At 34.1% G+C, this 23,133-nt stretch overlaps 2 protein-coding genes across 2 annotated transcripts in view; both read left to right on the forward strand.

Moving 5' to 3' along the window:
- The first annotated feature begins 4,473 nt into the window (after positions 1-4,473).
- Positions 4,474-5,385, forward strand: LOC145278231 (uncharacterized). The gene has a single exon (XM_080130520.1). It carries the CDS (start codon positions 4,474-4,476, stop codon positions 5,383-5,385), a length of 912 nt encoding a protein of 303 aa, XP_079986646.1.
- A 1,788-nt stretch (positions 5,386-7,173) lies between these two features.
- Positions 7,174-23,133, forward strand: part of LOC145277835 (mRNA cap guanine-N(7) methyltransferase-like) — a 114,708-nt gene continuing 98,748 nt past the window's right edge. Inside the window, exon 1 of the mRNA XM_080129760.1 lies at positions 7,174-7,774. Coding sequence (XP_079985886.1) covers positions 7,765-7,774 — 10 coding nt within the window. The 5' untranslated portion in view covers positions 7,174-7,764. The remainder of the gene's footprint in view (positions 7,775-23,133) is intronic.

The following is a 23,133-nucleotide window of genomic DNA, read 5'->3' on the forward strand; positions in this document are numbered from 1 at the left end:
ACCCGCTTCCCTGATCAGGAAGAACAACACGCATCACTATTAGATCTGTTTTTGACCACAGTTCCTGATGACTATGTAACGAAAGCCGACAGCCCACTTGGGAACGCTGATCATGCGGTGATAATGGTTGAAATCGCCCTAAACTCTAGACCCAAAACTGAAGAGCCAGTGCTCAAAACAACGAGATATTATAAAAAGGCTGACTGGGAAGCCATCAGAGATCTTATCAGAGACGCCCCATGGGGAAATATTTTTTCTCTTCCTGCTGAACAGTGTGCAACCGAGACCACTGAATGGTTCAAAACTGCAATCGAAGTGCATGTTCCCATGCGGAAATTCTATAGCAAGCCCCACTCTCCCCAATGGTTTACTTCGACTTGCGCAACTGCCATTGCCCAAAGGCAGCATGCATTCCGCATGTTTAACCGACATAAGTCCAGTTCAAACAGACAGAAGTACATAGAAGCTAGAAGTAAAGTTAAGAAAGAAATAGCGACAGCTAAGAGGGAATTTATGGAAACCACTAAAAAACGCATCGAAGCACAAAAACTAGGAACTCGTGACTTCTGGAAAATCTACAACAGTGTAGTAAATAATGGGCAATCAACAATTCCCCCACAAACCAACAATCACGAGGTTCTTTGCTCAGCAACCGAGAAGGCTAACATGCTTGCCAGTCGGTTTGCCTCAAACTCCACACTGGACCCTATAAACCACCCCCTACCTCAATTTCCTATGCGGACAGACGCCACGCTTGACGATCTAATAATCACCCCTGCTCAGGTGAATGCTATCATAAAACACCTTGACACTTCAAAAGCATGTGGACCCGACCTCATCCCAGCTGTGCTATTAAAAAGTGCTCAGCCGAAGTAGCTCCAGTTCTCTCCAAACTCTACAACAAATGCCTTAATGAATCTTGCTTTCCGGGCTGTTGGAAAACTGCTTCTGTGGTACCAGTATTCAAGAATTCTGGCGAAAGAACTGACCCATTAAATTATCGCCCTATTAGCGTCCTCCCACTTTTTGCCAAAATATTTGAGACCTTAATTAACCATGCTCTAGTCCAGCACCTTACAGATGCTAAACTTCTGACCGACCAACAATATGGATTTAGACAAGCCCGTTCCACGGCAGACATTCTCACTGTAATCTCTGAACGCATATACCATTCACTGGACAAAGCGGGAGAGGGTAGAGCAGTAGCTCTAGATATATCCAAGGCTTTTGACAGGGTATGGCATGAGGGTCTCCTCAGGAAGATTAGATCATACGGTATCACTGGTAGAATACTTAACATAATTAAATCCTTCTTAGATAAGAGAAAAATCCAGGTTGTCGTCGACGGTCGTACATCTAAACAATATGATATAAATGCGGGAGTGCCCCAGGGGTCTATCCTTGGACCTCTGCTGTTCCTGATATTCATAAATGACCTCCCCGACAAAATTGCCTCTGAGATGGGTATATATGCTGATGACACCACACTCTATAGCAGGCACGACAGGAAAACAAATGAACATATATCTAAAGTAATGGCAGAAACACTAGAGGAAGACCTCCAATCAGTAGTGGAATGGGGACAAAAATGGATGGTCACGTTCAATGCCGCCAAGACAAAACTGGTTTCATTCAATAATTACAAGAAACCTTCTCTACCACCTATAGCAATGGCCAACGACTCTTTATCTGAGAGTACGTCTCTCAAGCTCCTTGGCCTAACGTTCACAGGAAACATGAGCTGGAACAATTACATCGAGAGCATTGCCAGGGCCGCTGCGAGGAAGGTGGGCTCTCTCTACCGTGCTAGAAAACTTCTAACACCCGAAAGTATCCTGTACCTCTATAAGGCCACTATTCGCCCATGTATGGAGTATTGCTGTCATATTTGGGCCGGTGCATCGGCTACTAGTCTCTCGCTCCTTGACAGGGTTCAAAAGAGTCGCAAATCTGATAGGCCCTAAACTGGCATCTAAGCTTCAGCCTCTGTCCCATCGTCAAAACGTTGCATCCCTCTGCCTGTTCTACAAGTATTATAATGGTGAATGCTCTGATGAACTGCAAGCACTTGTGCCCCCACGACGTAAACACTCTCGACAGACCCGACAAGCTGCAAAATCCCACTCCCACACTGTAGAGATCCCTAGATGTAAAAGATCTTTCTACTCCAGTAGTTTCTTCCCCAGAACTTCTAGACTTTGGAATTCCATTCCAGGTCACTACTTCCCCAACTGTACTGACATGCATAAGTTCAAGTGCAACGTGAACCAACATCTTGCTGCCCAAATCCCTACATAGTACCCCAGTAGATGTTTCCCCTGATAGTAGCCCCCTACACCAAAGTGGCAATGTGCCTTGTTTGGGGTGAAATTGTAATAAAAAAAAAAAAAAAAATGAAATTTATCGACGGCACGTCAAATGTTCTTCTTTGAAAGGGAGGTGCTTTACAAACACTTCAATACAGTTCTTATAGTTGGGCTCTCTACCCAACGTTTAAATAAGATGAAATTTATCGACGGCACGTCGAATGTTCTTCTTTGAAAGGGAGGTGCCTACAAACACTTCAATACATTCCTTTAAAAAGCACTCCACTGTCAGAAAAGGATAAAAAATATACAAAATACGTTGCCGAAAAACGGTCAGCAACGGAGTCTAAAGGATGCTTCTTCCAAGATGGCCAACCTCCAAACTGATTTTTTTTAAAAGGGCACATAAAACGGGGCACTGTGGCGTTGTGAGAAGTTCCACAAGGATCGTGATTGGCCAATAGACAAGGGCAAAAAGGAGGAAGAACAGACAGGTCGTTTCAAATTGGGAGAGAGATAGAGAAAGAGAGAGAGAGGTAAAGAGGGAGATGGGGCGAGAGAGAAGCGCACACACTCACAGGTCAGTTAAAGGCCGACTACTAGATACGTGTACCAGGCAAAAAAAGGGAAGGGAGTCACAAAGCCAGCGAGTCAGTCGCTCAAGGCAGCCCATCTCCCACCCCACTTGCACTGTGTGATGGCGACAAGAATCTTTAAAGTAAAATTTCGGAAAGCCTCTCTATGGCCCCATCGACATGAGACCATTTCATTTCTCCTACTGATCCCGAGTGTTTATGGCCCGGAGGTTTTTTTTTTTTTTTTTTTTGAAGGTTGAGAACCGGTTTTATTTATTAATGACAGTTTTAATTAGAAGAGGTAAAGTGTTCGTAGGATGTTTGTAGGTGTGTATGCATTGATAAGGAATGAACTTTTGTAGGCTTGTATAATTTAACAAAGAATGAATGTTCGTACGCGTACTTATCTTTTCGGACGATGGGGGTGGTAAGTGGGTGGCTGGTCGTGCTACTGTCGGTGATATGTGTCCTGGCTTTTAACTTGAGAGCGGCGACTCCTTTCCTCAACAGCTAGCAGCACGGCGTCTTCGCCTCCTATGTTTTTCTCCTTTGGTTTTTCTTTGGTTTGTGTGAATTAGGCATTGTTTAGAATTGAAGGCGTTTTGGCCCATAACATGAGAGCGTAGTCGGCTTCAGTTCACTGGTGCCTTATTTCTTTTTCTTCTTCATCTCTTTAGGTCGGGTGGGAGAATCCGTCCGTGCGTTCACTGACGCAGCAGGGCGAATCTCCTCTCTCTCTTTTTTGGTCCCCTCATTTTATAGTGGCAAACCGGCTCCCAGTGACTGTGATATTTTAGGCCTTTATTTTAGGCGCGGAGCTCTGCCATTGGTTGATAATTCTTTTGTGGTTATCTTATTTTTTTTCTTCCCAAGCGGAAGCGATGCGTGGAGCCATGTGCAAACAACGATTTTTTTATTTTGTCTCTCATGGTGGAGGAGGATGCGTTAACATCAGATTGGCTGCCAATTCTCATCATGTTCCCACATGTTTATCGCTACAAGTGCTAATCTGAAGTTGCACAAATCTCCGCCTAAAAAAAAAAAAAAAAAAATCCATGCTCCCTGAAACATGCTGCACTGCTGCGATGCATACATCAGAACCGATGCAGGTTATGGTTAACTTTCGTCACCCGTTGTTTACAAAGCCATTTGCCGGAAGTGACGTTTTATCTATGGATGATCAAAACCGTATAGAATGAACCTTTTTATTATATAAGTTTTATTCAAACAGGCTTTATTTGAACTTAATGGACTTATTTTTGTATTTATTAACTGTTTTATTCTTTTTATCAAACAAAAATAGAATTTTTATATTGACATATTATGGACTGTTTTTCGAACATCGAAATTTTAAAATTAGTTTTATTTAAAAAAAAAAAAAAAAAAGAAAGACGGTGTTTTTTTTAAAAATTAAATTCTAAACTTTATTTGAATTTTTCAACAAACTTTTACAGACATAATGGACTGTTTTTCAAACATCGAAATTTTAAAATTAAAGTTTTATGACCCTTCTAGAGTTATCGAACTTACTTTCGAATTTGCAAGACTGCCAAATTGATTTCCAAATTATGAACATTTTAGCAAATACAGTAATGCCAGCGACAGAACTAGCAACAACAAATATAGTATTCAGTGATGTGATTAAAGAAACGTCCTCTGCAAATACACTGAATATCATGAAATGGTTGGCACGACGTGGCCTAATCGCCAACCAACACATGTGTACAAAATGTACTGACCCATGTCGAAGTATGAATCTCCAACATAGAAATGGAAGGCGCGTTATTGACGGCTATTGTTGGTCTTGTTCCAAATGCAAAAAAACAATAAACATTAGAGCTGGTTCCTTCTTTGAAGGTAGCCATTTACGGCTACAAGACTTGATACAAATTTTGTATTGGTGGTCGTTGGGGGAACCAATAGTGACTGTTTGCAAAGAAACTGGCGTCTCTAAAAAATCTGTAATCGACTGGTACAATTTCATTCGCGATATATGCGCGATGACGATGCTAGAAAATCCAATACAATTAGGTGGTCCTGAACGAACAGTAGAAATTGACGAAAGTAAGTTCATGCATCGAAAATATCACCGAGGAAGATTCCGTCCAGGTCAGTGGGTTCTTGGCATGGTAGAACGAGAAACGAACTTGACAATGATGGTGCCAGTCGAAACGAGAGATGCTGCCACCCTATTACCAATCATTTCACAGTACGTGAGACCAGGCACACGGAGTGTGGCAGATGGTTGGCGCGCCTATAATACATTACCGAACCATGCTGTGGTAAACCACCGGTATAACTTTGTGGATCCAAATTATCCTACTATTCACACAAATCGTGTGGAAGGTAGCTGGAGTCTTTGCAAAAATAAATTCAGGTCCATGAGGGGGACTAGCGATGCAAATTTTAATAGTCATCTACAAGAATTCCTTTGGCGGCGGCGAATCAAAAGCAATTATTTTAAGAATATAATGTATTGGATACGATTTTTTTATGATGTATGAGTTAACTACATGAACAATGAAAAAAACAAACTTTTTCTTTAAAATTTTTTAAAACTTTATGTTATAAATGATCTATAAAGTCTATTTTTTTATATGAATGCAAAAATTTGTTAAAGAGTTAAAATAAACAAAGACTTTTCATTAAATATATTTAAAATAAATTATAAAATATCTATAAAGTCTATTTTTTATGTCTGTAAAAATTTGTTAAAGAGTTAAAATAAACAAAGACTTTTCGTTAATATCTATAAAGTCTATTTTTTATCTCTGTAAAAGTTTGTTGAAAAATTCAAATAAAGTTTAGAATTTAATTTAAAAAAAAAAAAACACCGTCTTTTTTTTTAATTTTTTTTTTAAATAAAACTAATTTTAAAATTTCAATGTTTGAAAAACAGTCCATAATATGTCAATATAAAAATTCTATTTTTGTTTGATAAAAAGAATAAAACAGTTAATAAATACAAAAAAAGGTCCATAAAGCCTGTTTGAATAAAACTTATATAAAAAAAAAGGTTCATTCTATACGGTTTTGATCATCCGTAGATAAAACGTCACTTCCGGCAAATGGCTTTGTAAACAACGGGTGACGAAAGTTAACCATAACCCCGATGCATATTTCGCTCTGGAGGCCTCCTCGGCCTCACTCGTGTACGTCCACCAAGTAAACATATAAAATATTTCATTTTTCAAAAAACATCTGAAAAAAAAAAAAAAAAAAAAAAAGGTACTTCTGCAGTATTTTACCCACCGATTTCACGATCTTAGCCGAGCGTTGACGAACGCTTTCGGCGTTAACGCCGACGAAAGCCGAGAATTCGGAGCTACGGTGCAAGAACGCTAAAAGTATGTGAATAGCAACAACATTACAAGGAAAAGATATTACACACACACACACACAACAAAATGGATAAAATTAATACAAAAAATTTGGATAAAATAAATCACAAACACTTACCGTAAGTTTTTTTAAAGTAAAATAAATTTATTTTGTTGAATATATTTTTTTTTTTTTGGTTCATTTTGTTTTCCGATAGCTTTTTTTTTTGGGGGGGGGGGGTAAGCAACAGTAATAAACACTTCAATGTTTTTTTTTTGTGTTTTTAACAAAACGTTATTAAACAGTAACAACAATGTTTTTTTTTTTTTTTCAGTAATGTTTGTAGGGGGGGGGACAACAATTACTGTTTATCTTTAGTTCCGACTGGAAGATTTTCTACTGACTGTAGAGAGGCAAAGTAGGGAGCAAAGGGTTTTCAGAGGATGTGGAAAGAAGCTCCTTCCCAAACCGGGTAGCCTTCCGCGATTTGATTTATTATGGAGACAAAAGAAGGGTTGTGTCCAAATTTTTGTCTCCACATAAATTCGCATAAATATGTTTCCAACAGCTCCCGTTTTTTTTTTTTTTTATCGCTAAATTAAATAGCTGAAATGAAAGGCTGTGTATTTTTACTTTGAACAATAAAATAACTGAAATGAAACGCTATGTGTGTAATTTCAATGAAAATTATTCGTCTGCTGCGCGTTCGTTTGAAGCGCCCTGATTGGCTGATAGAGTATCGTACCGCTCGCCATGTTCCGGCGTTTTCCGACGGATGTCGATCAACGCTCGGCTAAGATCGTGAAATCGGTGGGTAAAATACTGCAGGAGTACCAAAAAAAAAAAATCAGCCGGATTAAAAATATAACCATTCTGAAAGACAGATTTGTTTGATTATTATTATTTTTTTTTTAAAGAAAAGAAAAATAAAGTTAAATTTTCATTTGTAAGGAAACTGAAAAGAAATCAACAGGGACATTTTTCACCGTTTAGCAAAAAGTAGAAATCCAAATGAAATACGAATCTTGTCGATAATCACCTTTTCATTTTTTTTTTCACAAAAATGTATTTATATAATTCATAATTTTAAAATAGAAATACTCTTTACAAGGTTGTTCTTCATAATAGACGCCCAAATTCTGTTTAATTATTAATATTTTTTGTGTGTGACAAGATTTAAAAAAGCGCCAAAGACGTGGATTTTAGATCTATGTAAAAAACTCCTTGGGGGACAATACAAAGCGTTTCTCTTATGGTGGCAAAAATTCGTGAAAAAACAAAAAACAAAATAAAATAAAAACAATGAACCAATTGTGAAAAAAAAAACAAACAAACTGGAAAACATTAATAAAACTATAGGTTTTATTTCCTAGTCGGGAACAAATAAATACATGAGTATTCTGTGCTTTTTCTGAAGTGTTTAACACACAAAAAGGCAATAAATAAATAAATAATAAAAAAATAAAATAAAGGAACACACATCGATTTGAATTGGCCACGTGGTGTGTTAGTTTCGAATTCTTGTTCAACACTTCCTTAACAGCATCCGAGATTTATACATCATGGAGACAGGTTAGTGCTTTATTTAATTTCATATACATGATTGAATTCATATTGATAATCGGAATTTTGATGTTTGCACCTTTTGCTTTCAAAATATTTAAACAAACAAAAAACTGAACATATTTCTCTGCTAAATACATCACGTTTGTTTGTATCGGATTGTTTTACAATCCACACTATTTCAATTTTATTAGATAGGAACCGGCAATTATATAAAATTGCATTTGATTTTGAATGATTTTCTGTTGACAACTCAGACAGTTGACTAAAAATATATTTTTAGAAATTTTTATTTTTATCAATTTGGTACTCATGATCCGTGCTGAAATAATAACGTTATTTAAAAAGCCATTCTTAACTTGGGGAGAGGAGGGTGTTTTGTACCTATTCTGTACCTTACAATTGAATAAAAAAAACGAGTTTGTGTTACTGTACACATAGATTCGAAAAAGTTGTCAAAAAACAAATATATAACAAATAAATATTATCAAAGGCAAGATAAGTTACTTTTCTACCTAACTGGATATATTTTTCATGTTTTTATTCAATGTAACATGTTTATTCAGCTCGAAAAGCATACAGTGTTTACCGATGTATTGGAAAACTCAAAATGGCGCCCGACTCTCTCTTTAACACGGTAAGTTCAGAAAAAGATGTTATAAATAATAAATTAGACAAATACGTTTAAAAAGAAAAAAAAAGCCCGCACGGATTATAACAGAAAAGGCTACGTTATTTGCTGCAACACCGTCGACTGAGTACCACATGACCTTACTTTTTCCGAACTGGGAACGAGGTTCAAATTTTCGAATTTCAGATCCCCCTTGCGCTATTTGCATTTTTTCTTTTATTATTATTTCAGCACGGTAATTGCTGACTTATTTTTATTTATTTTTTTTTTGATAAATAATTACCCTTTAAAAGAGGAGGAGGGGGTCCATAGCCTTTTGTTTTGCGATTTATGTTTAACATCCACCGTAAAATATTTTTCTTTTAAATTAACATATTCGTGTAAATTTAAAAATCAGAGAACAAAACTGATAATAAATTGGTGCAAATTAGTGTTTAGTCACATCGAAATTCGTGTTAAAACGAATTTCGATAATGATCGCTGTTTCTGTATTTACGGAAAAATTGATGGTGCTAATGCACTTACTGATCCGCGCTATTTTTTTTAAATCGTATTTCCAAGTTTAATTAAAGTTTTTTTTTGGGGGGGTTTGTACACATAGATTTGAAAAAGTTGTCAAAAAACAAATATATAACAAATATTATCAAAGGCAAGATAAGTTACTTTTCTACCAAACTGGATACATTTTTTGTGTTTTTATTCAATGTAACATGTTTATTCAGCTCGAAAAACATGCAGTGTTTACCGATATGTTGGAAAATTCAAAATGGCGCCCGACACTCTCTTTAACATGGTAAGTTTGGGAAAGGTGTTATAAATAATAAACTAGACAAAATACTATTAAAAAACACCGAATTATGTCAACTTATGTCACGGTAACATATATTGAGCGAATTTCTAACAGTATTTTGTCTACTTTATTATTTATAACATCTTTTCCTGAACTTACCGTGTTAAAGAGAGAGTCGGGCGCCATTTTGAATTTTCCAATACATATTACATCGGTAAACACTATGCTTTTCGAGCTGAATAAACATGTTACATTGAATAAAAAACACGAAAATTATATCCAGTTTGATAGAAAAGTAACTTATCTTGCCTTTGATAATATTTATTTGTTATATATTTGTTTTTTTTTTTTTTTTTTTGACAACTTTTTCGAATCTGTGTCCAGTAATACAAACCCATATGATAAAAATAATTAGAAATGCTAAAAAGAAACGATATTGAAATTGACAATATTAGAAAACAGATTTTTTTGTACCTCACACGGGAAACGTGGACTCTGCGTATACGTTTTTTTTTTTTTAATGGATGCTCCCTGAAATTGCATGCACAAAAGGTTTTCATTGGTTTATAATAAATACACGCATGATTTAAAAAAAAAAAAAAAAAAGGGTCTATGAAATTTATACGAAGAAAGTGAAAAACCTTTTTTGCGCATTTCGTTAGAAAAAAACTGTTTACGCAGGGTCCACGTTTCCTGTGAAGGGAAGTACTAGGTGTATCAGAAAGTGGCCATTAAAAATGATGATCAGAACTTTAATAATTCAACTTACTATTTTTTCGAAGTTTATAACTATTGAAAAATGTAATTCAAACCCTAATTTTTTTTTCAATTAAAGGAGCAAAGACCAAATTTAAAAAAATAACAGGTTTAATAGCAAATTATGCAATATTTTTTAAATTTTTTTTTAAAAGCGGTTTTCTTTAAAAAAAAAAAAATATAAAGAAAATCAACATATTTTGACTTGCTTATAAATATATGTATATATATATATATATATATATATATAAATGCCAAAAAATCACTTACTTAAAAAAATATACTATTAAATGGGTAGTTCCATCCTTAATTGTTAAGAATTTATCCATATTTATATTTTAAATTCCATGTATTTTTGAAATAAAAGGATTTTTTAAAGCAAGGGTCGTAGAAAATGGCATTTTCACAACGTGTTTTGCTCGAAACTGTAAAGAGCTGCTGCTGCTAAAATGAAATTTATGAAATACGGATTCGTCCAAGGGGCATAAATAATGTCTCTTTTTTTATTGCGTGTGTTAACCAAAATTAGTATTTTTCATCCTCCGTAGTTAAAAAGGAAACGCACATTCCTCTAGAACAAAAAATCCGCTTCATCGTTTTTTTTTTTTTTAATGAAATACACGAGTTTTTTATTAATATATTTTAATACTTCTTTATCGACTAAAAATTTTTTTTTTCAAATATCTAAAAAAAGAAAACGTTCAATGAAATAGAAAAATTTGCCATCAGTGTCTGGTATTTACTTGACGATGTAAGCATAACATGAGCTTTCATGTCAATCAATCAATGTGTTTTTTTTAAAAAAAAAGGTTTTACACTTTGGACTTTACAGGTAAATTTCCAAAAAAAACTCTTTTTTTTTTTGTTTTAAATTAGAATATTTTCTTTATTGATCTTTTATCTTCAATTTGTGATACATAAAACTTTGGCACATAAATTAATTATTAAAATTTTAATAGACATTTCAAAATCGGGGGATGAATTCGGAAAAACTGTTTCTCGAAAATATTATATTTGGTTTATTGGAAAGCGCTTAAAATTTAACATTGACCCTGAAAATTGAACCAATAGAAAAAGTTTGATAGATTTTTAAAGTTTAAAAATTGAAAAATATTTAACTCATAAAATTCTATTGATTTTTATTATGTAAAAAAAAGGCTGCATGAAAGCACGCCAGCATTTTGTAAACATTTTGTAAACTGTTTTTTTTTTTAAAAAAAAAATATTTCTATTATTTTTTAAACGACTTTAATAGTTTATTTTGGAAGTATATTTCATGCAGAAAATAAACAACCCACTTTAAAAAGAGAAATTACGAGTTTTTTTATAATTTATTTGCAGTTTTCTGTTAGATGTGTCAAATTCCTCCAAATTTCTGATACACCTAGTGAAGTACTTTATTTTTTTTTTTTTTACAAACAAATAAAGAAAATTAGAAATGATATTATTGAAACGATATTAAAATTGACAATAATAGAAAATAGATTTTTTTAACAACCAAACAAAGGTAATTAGAACTGATATTGTTCTCTGATACATATTATTATACACGGAAATATTTGCGTCGATTTCCTTCTCCGCCACACAAATTCCAACAAATGTGGATTGAACATTTCTTTCGTAGTCCCTCATAGGCTACGCATTTTCCTTTTTCCGTGTGACTTTTTTTTTTTATAATAATTATTTAATATGTAGTAATTAAATTCTTTTACAATAATTTAAATTGTTAAATTCTATCCATATTTTATCGTAATAACTGGAGAGCTAATTAACGTTTTTAAATTTAAAATAAAAGTAAAATAGTTCACGATAAATAGGTGATCAAATTGTTACTTAAATGACTTTAACTCTTTAAAAATTCTTCTACATTAATTATTTTTATACTATTAAATACTATTAATACTTATTAAATTCTTTTACAATAATTTCAATTTTTAAATTCTATCTTAACTTCAAAAAAATTAAAAAATTTGCTTACAATATTATTTTTTATACTATTAATTATTAAATACTTAGTTATTAAATTCTTTTCCAACAATTTCAGTTTTTAAATTTTATCAATATTTTATAGTAATGACGTCAATATTTCGCTATCCAATCAAATTGCATTCTTTCAACCGGTGTCAAACGACTTCTGTTCCATTTTTATCTTCATATTTTAGTTTCCTAAAAGTGCAAGAGGGCCTAAATGTTTACTTTAACTGTAACACAACGCCGTCTATTCTAGTTTGTGTTTTTAGGGGTTATCGAGGTCGCTGAAAATGAATCTGGCATTTAAACCCGTCGCAAATTTACCATTTGCATGGTATTGACCCTGGGACTATTTTGCGCCATTTCACCACTTTCGTTAACGCTTTTCTTACATGATGCGTTCGCGTAGTAAAGTTACTTGTCACATTGCGGAGGAATATTTAGTGGACATTTGAAATAAGAAAGGGTCAATATCGATAATACACCCACGCACAACTTACCTGTAAAATGTCTATTTCGGATATGTTATGAACGAATATCATATTCAAAATTGGGGCCGGCAAGTAGTTTTGAAGATATCGACATCTTCATAATCCAATGTTGTCTCTAGTAGTTTGTGCGGCTTCAGCATTTTTTTTGTACTTTTGGTCCCTCGATTTTCAGTACGTCCGTTAGTCCGGACGATTGCCAGATAACCATCCATTAGTTTTTCCTGAAATTTTGCCACAAATTGAATTTCATCAAATAGATGTGCACAGTAAAAAATATTTTTCTTTTTTTGTGAAAATTCCCATTGCGTCCCCAGGGGCTCAAAAGAGATCAAAACTGCTCCGAAATGGTAAAAAATGACACGTTTTTTTCCCCATAACTTTAGATTTTTCTAAAACTTGGCCAAAATGTGGAGCCCATTGTTCTTAATATAAATCCAGTATGGGTGACTCTGGTAAAATTCTGGTTCGCGTTTCCGGGGGCTTTCGGTGCTAAAAATGCCCCTTTTTGTGGCTCTCTTTTTCATATTTCTCAACAAAAACTTGATATGTCTGACTTATTGGTTTTTCACGATGGTCAACTTAAATATACATGTGTTAAAGCCGGAAACTGCACCGTTATCTATTTACACTGGGATTCGGCATCTCCAGGGGCTCAAAAGGAATCCAAAATGCCTCAAAATGGCCAAAAATGACACTTTTTGACTCATCCATTAGATTTTTCTGAAACTTGGCTAAAATGTGGAGGCCATTGTCCTTAATATAAATTTACTATTGTCAAAATTCTGGTTCGCATCCCTCTGGGACTTTTAGGGTTAAAAAACATGCCTGTTTGGAGCTTTTTTTTTTTTTCATATTACTCAAAAACTTGATATGTATGTCTATATAGTGGTTTTCCATGGTGCTGAATTCAAATATACATGTCTTAATGCGTGAAACTCCACCGTTTGTCCATTTTCACTGGGATTCGACATTCCTAGGAGCTCAAAAGGGGTCACAAATTCCCCCAAATTGCAAAAAACATTTTTTATCCCATAACTTTTGCCCCATCCGTTAAATTTTTCTGAAAATTGGTGAAAATGTGAAGGCAACGTTGGCCCTTCACACTTCTCACATTTATTATTTCTTCACTATTTTTTGTGGCGTCACCTCACATGTAGCACCAGAGGGGGACCATGCACGTGCTGTTTTTTTTTTTATAGAACTTGTATAGTTTTTAATAGTGCTTCTACAGTTTAATTAACCATTTTTCCCTAAGTAACATGCCGATATTAACTTCAAAACTACTTGCCGACCCCAATTTTGAATGTGATATTTGTTCCTAACATACCCGAAAACCTTAATAAACGGACATTATAAAGGTAAGTTGTGCGTTGGTGTATTGTCAACATTGACCTTAGAAAGTTAAAAAAAAATAAAAAAATCATTTTTTTTTTTTTTTTGTTACGTAGTTTTTAATGCTTTTTATTTTTTAATTGATCTAAGAAATGAAGTTTTCACAGGCGATTTACAAAACATTTTTATGTTTTTCGTTCTTTTTTTGGAGGGGGTATTCAGTTATATATTGTAAAAATATTGTAAATTTTTCTCTTTCCTACAGAAGAAACGTTGCGAGCCTGTCTCTGCTCTATCACTATTTTCATGGCAAGTGTTCAACTCAGTGCCAACATTTCACAAAAATCACTCGTCTATCCAAAATCACTCTCAATAAATTCTCCCACTCTCTATCGTTGCCTAAACCTAAACATGGATTTCATGGCAAAGCTTCTTTCCTAGAACTCCCCACTTGTGGAACTTTGTTCTGCTGGTCTGCTTTCCAGCTGGTTACAATATCATCTTCAAGTCCAACATAAACAAATTCTTATCATTTGTAGTGGTAATTTTGTATACTTAGATTATTTATAAGGATGGTTCAATAACCATCCTCGTAAATCTAATTATGCCAAATTACCACTACAAACGATCATTACACAAATGACCCAATGATTGCAATACATTAACTTTTATCCTCGAATGGCCTTCGGGCCTTGATATGTTAACCTCTTTGTAAAAAAAGAAAAAGTTCATTAAATGGCATCGTTCTGATATTTGGAGTTTTACTTATTGAAAAGAGATCAATGAGTTTAAGATATAAAAATACCAAAGTTATTTTCCAAAAGTCAAACTAACAATCTGTTTATGTCAATTCTTTGTCTTTCTGTTTAATAATTTTGCAATGGAACAAACTCTATAAATAACAGATATGTTCATTTTTTTATTTGTTAAGCAAAATACACATTGGAAAACTTGTACATGAATCATAAATTAGCAAAACATTTTTGGATGATCACAGATTTCAAGGGGGTTCTTCTAAAATCGTATTTTAAAAATCAAAACACTTCAAATCCTCAAAATACCATCATTTTGTTCAGAAATGAATATACTTTCAAATGAATTAATAAATAATAACCTCTATTATATAAATTTCACCTGTTTGTTTAAATGTATGTATGTATGTCTGCCTGAAGCTTTCGACAGAGGCAACAGATTTTCACGAGATCAGTATCATTTTTAAGCTCGACCTTTCGATGACAAATATCGAAAAATTGGGCAAAACACCTTCCGTCAACCTCAACTGGGCACTTTTCTACAGAGAGGGGTTGCTTTTTTCGCTGATATTTTCAAGTTATCCCCTTGATTTTTCAATTGACTAGCCTTAATTTAAACCTTTGCACTTCCAGTTTGACAATGAATGCAACAGCAAAGATGTCACTTTTTTTTTTTCATTTTCTTTACCTCTTTCGCAGTACATTCATTTTTTTGCTCGACACACACCTCCAAACACCCAGGCAAGTATCTATATATAAAAGGCAAAAATGGCGTGAGCGTTTTTGTGTGTCCAAGAAAGCCTTTGGGGGGGGGGGTCTCGAGATGATTACGATTTTGGAGAACTTTTTATATACTCCCTTCATATCAGACAATTGCTATTTCTTTGGACACTGCCAGAGTTCCCACTTTTTAGGGGGAGCTGGTTTTCCCCCACATTATAAACGACCTTGTGGGAAAACAAATAAATACCATGATAGAAAGTGGAAAGCTTGACTGGCCCCAGGTTTAAAAGTCATTTTTATTTCTGCGCCGACTCCTATGATTCTTAACTTAATTTCCAACTCAATAAATTCACTGTTCTTTGGCATAACAGTTAGCATGGATGACTAATTACCATACGTTTTCAAGTTTGATCCCACCTCTCTCTAAGTATCTTTTTTTAAAAAATTTTTTTATTTCGTCTTTATGCCAATATCCTCCACCCAGGCAAAAGTTAATTACCAACTCTTTTCACATTCTTTTTCCTCCTTCATGATACGGGTTCGAGCCTGCCTGCCTACTACCACGTTTTGTTTTTTTTTTTTTTTTGCTCAGCACCGCACACACCTCCTAGCATCTGGGGAAACGCCGGGCACCCCCGCTAATCTATATATATATCTATAAAAGTGAACGTGTCTGTGTACATTTCCCTACGCAATAACTCTGTCAATTTTAAGTCTACAGACTTGAAATTTGATATACAGGGTACTGAGATTTGGGAAAATCTTTGATTGGTTTTCGGCCAGAAATTAGGCTGTTAAGGGGTCAAAGTTCAACAATTTGACCTTTGAGAACTCTACCAAACTCCTCTGCCAGTTCTGGGTCTAAGCACTAGAAATTTTAAATATAGGTTCCTTGGACATGGATCTAACTTTATAGCTTGATTTGAGCCCAAAACAAATGTTAAGGGATCATAATAGGAGTCAAAGTTAAAAAAAAGTTGACCGCTTTTTTGCTCAACATACACCTCCAAACACCTGGGCAATGCCGGGCTGAAATGCTAGTATATATAAAAGTCAAAAGTGGTGCGCGCGTTTTTGTGTCTGTGAAAGGCTTTTTTTTTGGGGGGGGGGGTCTCGAGATGGTTACTATTTTGGAGAACTTCTTATATACTCCCTAGATTATAATATGTACGATTTTAATCGACTTTTATAAAATTCCCAGCTATTCCATTCTTTCGCGTGTTTGTTCATGTTTTTCGTATAAATAAAGCAAAACTAATCAAATCGAAGTAGGCCACCTAGCTTTCCTGTCAGGCACGTCTTGAAAGCTATTAGCTTTAATCAATTCTGGGAAAACCCTTCATATCAGCAAATTACTATTCATTTGAGAGTTCCCCCTTTTTGGGGGGGGAGCTTGGTTTCCCCAATATCGTGGGGAAACATTAATGAAACAGCGGAAAGTTTAACTGGCCTTCAACCAACATTAATTTCTGCACCTGCGTGATTCTTAACTTTTTGATCGATATCAATAAATTTAAATGCTTTTCACTTCCTCTTGCGTCTGAGCATAGCGGTAAGATCTCAACTTTTCTTTCATTTTCTTTTCCGCCTTCATGTCACTGGTTTGAGCCTGCCTGCCTACTTTTTTTTTCTTTTATACCTCCAAACACCCGGGCAACGTTAGGCACCCCTGCTAGTCTATTATATAAAGGGTAAAATGGGTGAGAGCATTTGTGTATGTCCACGAAAGGCTTTTTCGGTGGGGGTTCTCGTGTCGGTTAGATTCCGCAAGAAGTTTTCACATACTTCCCAGATCGTAAGATCTCACATTCGCAAATGAACATTGTCTCTATCTTTTTTTAATGAAGTTAAACAAAATTTCCATTGTTTCAGCTGTTTGGCTTTTTCGTATAATAAAGTGAGACTATTAGAACACAAACGACTGCCTGGTCCTCAGCTTGCTTATTGGTCCTTGGCTAATGTAGAGGAAACCGTTCATACTGAGACAATTACTATTTATTTGGATACTGCCAGAATGCTCCCTGTTTGGGGGAGCTGCTTTTTCCCCACATTAAAAACAATCTTCGTGGGAATTTTAAAAGCAACACCATTTCTGCAAGTCATCTTTTTGATTGACTATGTTTAATTTGAATGCTTAACACTTCCGGTCGCATCATGGAGTAGCGGTAAACTATTAAAAGATGTCAGATTTTCTTTCACTTTCTTTTCCGCCTTTGCGTCACGGGTTCGAACCTGCCTGCCTACTACCACCTTTTATTTTTTTGCTTGACACACACCTACAAACACCCAGGCGATGACTTTAAGAGTTATATAATAAAGTGATAAAAATGTTAACATCATGAAACTGTTTTCGGTAAGGTTTTATAATGATCCCCCCCTCCCCGACTTTTAAATGCTCATACGATGTTTATATTAAGAATTTTGTCATGAAATTTGGAAACTTATCAGAAGAAATGTCACTTTTAATAGTTTGGGTGTCCGAAATACTTTTGACTACTCGTTTTTTTGTTGTGTTAAAAAAAAGATTTCAACATTACTGAATATTTTGAAAAAAATTTCCTTTGGATATAAATAAACTAACATAAATAAAACAATCTTTTTACTGTTTTCATCTATTAAAAGTATAATTATATGCTGTTTTTTTCTTGTGGTGACTAGCAATTTAAAATGATTATGCCCTGAAAAACAAATCATTCTATTAAAAAAAAAAAAAAAAAAAAAAAAACTATTTAAAAAATACCTGTAGCAGCAATGCAATACTATCAGCGATAACACGGCTGTAAACAGACGTTTTTTTTTTCTTTTAACTTTTTATTCCAGAACAAACTAAAAATTAAAAAGATGAAAATATGAATATAAAAAAAATGTTATCGCATGTTTAGTTAAAGCTATTTTATTATCAAAGCATAATTCGCTTAATTAGAGCTATTTTATTATCAAAGAATAATTCGCTTAATTAGAGCTATTCGGTTATCAGAATATATGACTAAAGCAATCCCAACCAGTACGGCGTTATTTCTAGTCAAATTAAAAATTTTTTATATATAAAAGCGAAAATGTTTGTGTGTTTCGCAAAAACTTTTGACACAGACCACGGATTTTCGCCAAATAGGCATCATTTTCAAGCTCAAACCTTTGCCCGACAAATATCGAAAAATTGGCCCAAACATTAATTCCTTCACCCTAAACTAGCCATTTTTGTACAGGGAGGGGGTAGCAAAAAACCTTTCTCTCATGACAAGATGGCTTCTACGCATGCACAAATGACGTCGGAACATGATTTAGTTTAAATATTAAAAAAAAAAAACCGACCCAATTTCGTCAACGTCTTCTTAGTTCACTTGATTAGAGGTCGGCATCATTATCTAAAGGTTGTAAGTTCGAATCGTGGTGTGAGATGTCTTTTTTTTTTCTTTTTTTTTTTTTTTGATTTTTAAAGTTTTAATATTGAAACAGGGTTATTTAAGCCATTTTTCACGTGTTTTTTTTTGTTTTTATTTTTCAGATTTTTTAAAGAAATTTTAACGTTCATTTTTCTGTTTTTTTTTTTTTGCATCACATTCGCGTTTTCTTTTTTGTTTTTCCGATTTTAGAAATCGTTCGTTTGCCTTAAACTTAAAAAAAATTTTTTTTTATTTTTTTAAGTTTTAACATTTTTTTTTTTATATATAATATTTAAACAGGATGATTACTTTGCTTATTCTTTTGTTTTGATTTACACAGCACACACACACACACACACACACACACCTCTAAACACCCGGGCAACGCCAGGTACCCCCCCGCTAGTTGAAAAGACAAGAAAATAAGCTTTGTAAATATGTAACTTGCGTGCACTTTTATCCATTGTATTAGTTTTTAATGGTGAATTAAATAGTGTTTTATTTTGAACTGAAAATGTGAAATATGAATTTGTTGGTTCACGTGTGCGAGTGGTGCCCCCATCCCCACTGCGAATGTAGTTTTTTATTTTCATCTTTTTCACAATTTTTTCCGGTGGATTATAATCAAATGGAGTATTTTTATGAGAATACCTAATGTAGTATAAACACCTAACCTCCATGTTAAGAACGGCTTTTGAAATCAACCTCCACGTGTTAAGAACGGCTTTCAAGGTTGGAGGTGTTTATACCAAAAGCCATTCATACTGTCGTAAAAACATACCTCAAATGGACACTAATCTACCCAATTATAAAAAGAAAGCAAAATCAATATGTAAATATTTGTAGGGGTGCTCAGTTTTTAATAAAGTTAAGAAATAAAAAACGCCTTAAACTGGAAAGTTTAGCAAAATGTGTCACTTGGACAAGAAATGTAATTGAAAATGAAAATAAAAGTCAAATTCATCCAAAATTTGAACGATTTGTCAACTTTAGCAAAAAGTGTTTTTTTGATATTTAAATAGGTGAAATAAATGGCGTCACTAACAGAAAAACATGACGTTTGGAAAAGTGTCAAGTGTTTTTTCACTTGATACTTTTCCAAACGTTATGTTTTCTGTTAGTGACGCCATTTGTTTTAAATAAATTTACTTTTATCTGTTTGTCATAATTCTTGTAAAGTTTCACATCCTTCAATTATGTAAGTTTACATGTTTAAAAGTAAATTGATGATCAAAATCTAAGGTATAACATTTTCAAAAGTCAATAATTATGAACCACTAACCATAAATATAGGTGTCAAACTCACTCTTAAATCAAAACTCCCTCAATCCTACCTCAAACCCTAGGTACGAGTGGCAAGCCTCCTCCCCTCCTCCTAAAACCTTCTTTAGCCCTAACAATAATGCTAAGCCTGAGTAGCAAGCTCCCCACTAAAAATGGCTACATATAGACATCTAAAAAAGCAAAGAAAAACAAAAAAAAAACAGATCCTTCCTTAAAGAAAAGTGCACGATTTATCTCCCATAAAAAAATAAATTGGTCAACTGTCCTAAAACACTAGAATGGTCTTGAAATGGTGAATTATTTTACATTAAATTTATGTGAAACCAACCCCCACTCTAAATTCTAAATGTGTTTTTGTTTTGTTTCAATCAAATCTTCAGGATGTTCACACATAATTTCCCTTAGCTGTATCATTAACTAAAGTCAGAGTGGCAACCTCTCCATCCTTCCATTATTGTACAAATACCCTCTTAAAACCACACATAATAGTCTTTAAAAAAAAAACAAAAAAAAAAACAAAAAACACACAGGATTTATCTCGTATAGAAAAAAAAATGCTTAACTGCCCTAAAACTGCAATGGCTCAAAATGGGGAATCATTTTACATTAAATTCTGAAATAATATTTGTTTATCTTTCATTAAAGTTTTTCTAAGGTGTTCACATGTAATTGCCTATAAAAGTAGAATCACTTATTTTGGAAAGGTGGTCAGATGGAGGGTTAATGGAAGGTATTAATTGACAATAATACCAAAGAAATATTGCAATATATTCATTTTTAAACAATCCTAGATTTAGGTTTCAGTTTTTTTTGTACATAAAATGCATTTGAGTTCTCTAACTTCTTTTCTTTTACATGGCATTTTTAAGGAATTGCAGCATATTTATGTGCATTTTCTACAGGTTATTTGGAAACCATTAATTTATGGAGATTTTCAGTAGCATATTTGAATTCTTTGCACAAAAATACACTTATAGCAAATTTCATTGCTTAATCTTGTGTTTTAACAAAGATATAACATTTTTACTGAAAAAGTAGTGTAAAATTAAAATGTGACAAAACGCATATGGTCTTAAAGAAGGAAAAATATCCAAACATGTGAGGTACAAAAATAGTCATAACTTCCTTGATTTTAATTGGATTTAAAAAATTAAAAAATATTCTTTCTTAGCTCATAAAGTTCTTTCTATATTTATCAATATTGAAATATTTTAAGCCATTTCAATTTATTCATGTGTATTGCTACATAAATTCTTTTTATGTGATAGAAACTTATGTATTTATAACAATGTTATAAGGGCCACCAGAAAATTTGACCCAAAACCGATAAGATATTTTGGTGGAAGAAGGAGACATGTAGATATTTTTGTATGAAGTTTTATTGATTAGATTTCTAACACTGAATAAATTTATTATTGGCATACAATTTATTGATATTTTTTAGCCACTCACCTGTCTGTTTTAATGTATGTATGTATGTATGTATGTATGTATGTATGTATGTATGCCTAACACTTTCAACAGAGGCGACAGATTTTCACAAGATCGGTATCATTTTAAAGCTCAACGTTTCGATGACAAATATCGAAAAATTGGGCAAAAAACATTAATTCCTTCACCCTCAACTGGGCACTTTTCTACAGTGAAGGGTTGCTTTTTTCACCGATATTTTTGAAAGTTATCCCCTCTTTTCAATTGTCTAGCCTTAATTTAAATCTATGTCACTTCTGGTTTAGCGATGGGCGCAGCAGCAAAGACATCACGTTTTTTTTTTTTTTTTCACATTATTTTCCTCCTTCGCGGTACATGTTTGAGCCTGCCTGCCTGCCTACTACCACTTTTTTTTGCTCAACACACACCTCCAAACACCCAGCCAACACCGGGCTCGTCTTCTATAAATAGAAAAGCGAAAATGTATGTATGTTTGTATGTGTGTTCGCTTTTTCTGTATGTCTACAAAAGGCTTTTTTTTTTTTTTTTTTTTTTTTCAGAGAAGCGGTTGGTCGGTTCACAACTTTTTAAAACTTTTTATATCACATATAAATCGTAATATCTCAGAGTTAACAACAAAGCTCGCCTGTCTATTTAATTTGCTCGACTTCGGGAAGATAAATATTCAACATTTGTCGCTCGCCGCATGTGGGTTAGTCTTTTTCCTATAACATCTTGGGAAAATAAAAATAAAAAAAAGCGTTCACGCAGTAAATGAAATACTGTCCCGCAGTCAAACGTGCACCTGCCAAATCCAAGTAATTAAATAAATTCAAACGTGTTTCCGTTAGCATCTCACGGTGGCCCAATGGTTTAAACTGTCGCACTCTTTTTTTTTTTTTTTTTTTCACACTTTAATTTCCAACTTTGCCTCAATGGTTCGGGTTATATATAGATAAAGCAAAACTCTTCAAACGCAACTGCCTGGCCTTTAAGTTGCCGAATAGTATCTGTTCTGGAATTTGTCCTTGGTCAGTGAAGGGGAAACCCTTCATACTGAGACAATTGCTATTTATTTGGAAACTGCCAGAGTGCCCCCTTTTTGGGGAAGCTGGTTTTCTCTCTCCTACATCAAAAATGACCTTGTGTCTGATTTGCTTTCGTTGGGAAACGCAACCGCCTGGCCTTCACTTGGGTAGTATCTGTTCTGTAATTCGTCCTTGGTCTATGTAGGGGAAACCCTGCGTACTGAAACAATTACTATTTATTTGAATACTGCCAGAGTGCCCCCTTTTTGGGGGAGCTGCTTTTCCCCCCACATTAAAAACAACCTTCGTGGGAATTTTAAAAGCAACACCATTTCTTTTTTATTGACTGCGTTTAATTTGAACACTTTGCACTTCCAGTTATGTCATGGAGTAAGGGTAAGATGTCAGATTTTCTTTCACTTTCTTTTCCGCCTTCATGTCACGGGTTCGAGCTTACCTGCCTACTATCACTTATTTTTATTTATTTATTTTTTTACACCTCCAAACTCCTGGGAAACACCGGGCACCCAGGCTAGTCTTTTATATAAATCTCACTGGTCTGTTTAAATGTATGCATGTTTGTATGTCTGCCTAAAACTTTTCTCACCGGCATCAGACTGGGTCGAAACCAGTACTGTCTAAAAGGGCGATGTCTTGGTTGAATAATATGTGAAACATAGAAAAAATGGGCAATTATTTCCTACGATTGCAACGAGGGAGGGTAGCAAAAAATTGTTCCTTCATAACAATTTAGGCAAACAAAATAGAAAAAAAGATGTTATTTTGCCAACGCGAT

Source organism: Euprymna scolopes, chromosome 6 (assembly GCF_053919585.1).
Source record: "Euprymna scolopes isolate OS-2025 chromosome 6, ASM5391958v1, whole genome shotgun sequence".
In the NCBI taxonomy this organism is placed as follows: domain Eukaryota; kingdom Metazoa; phylum Mollusca; class Cephalopoda; order Sepiida; family Sepiolidae; genus Euprymna; species Euprymna scolopes.

What these genes read in the sequence shown, in the direction of transcription:
- LOC145278231 (XM_080130520.1), top strand. Translation starts at nt 4,474, where the DNA reads ATGCCAGCGACAGAACTAGCAACAACAAATATAGTATTCAGTGATGTG.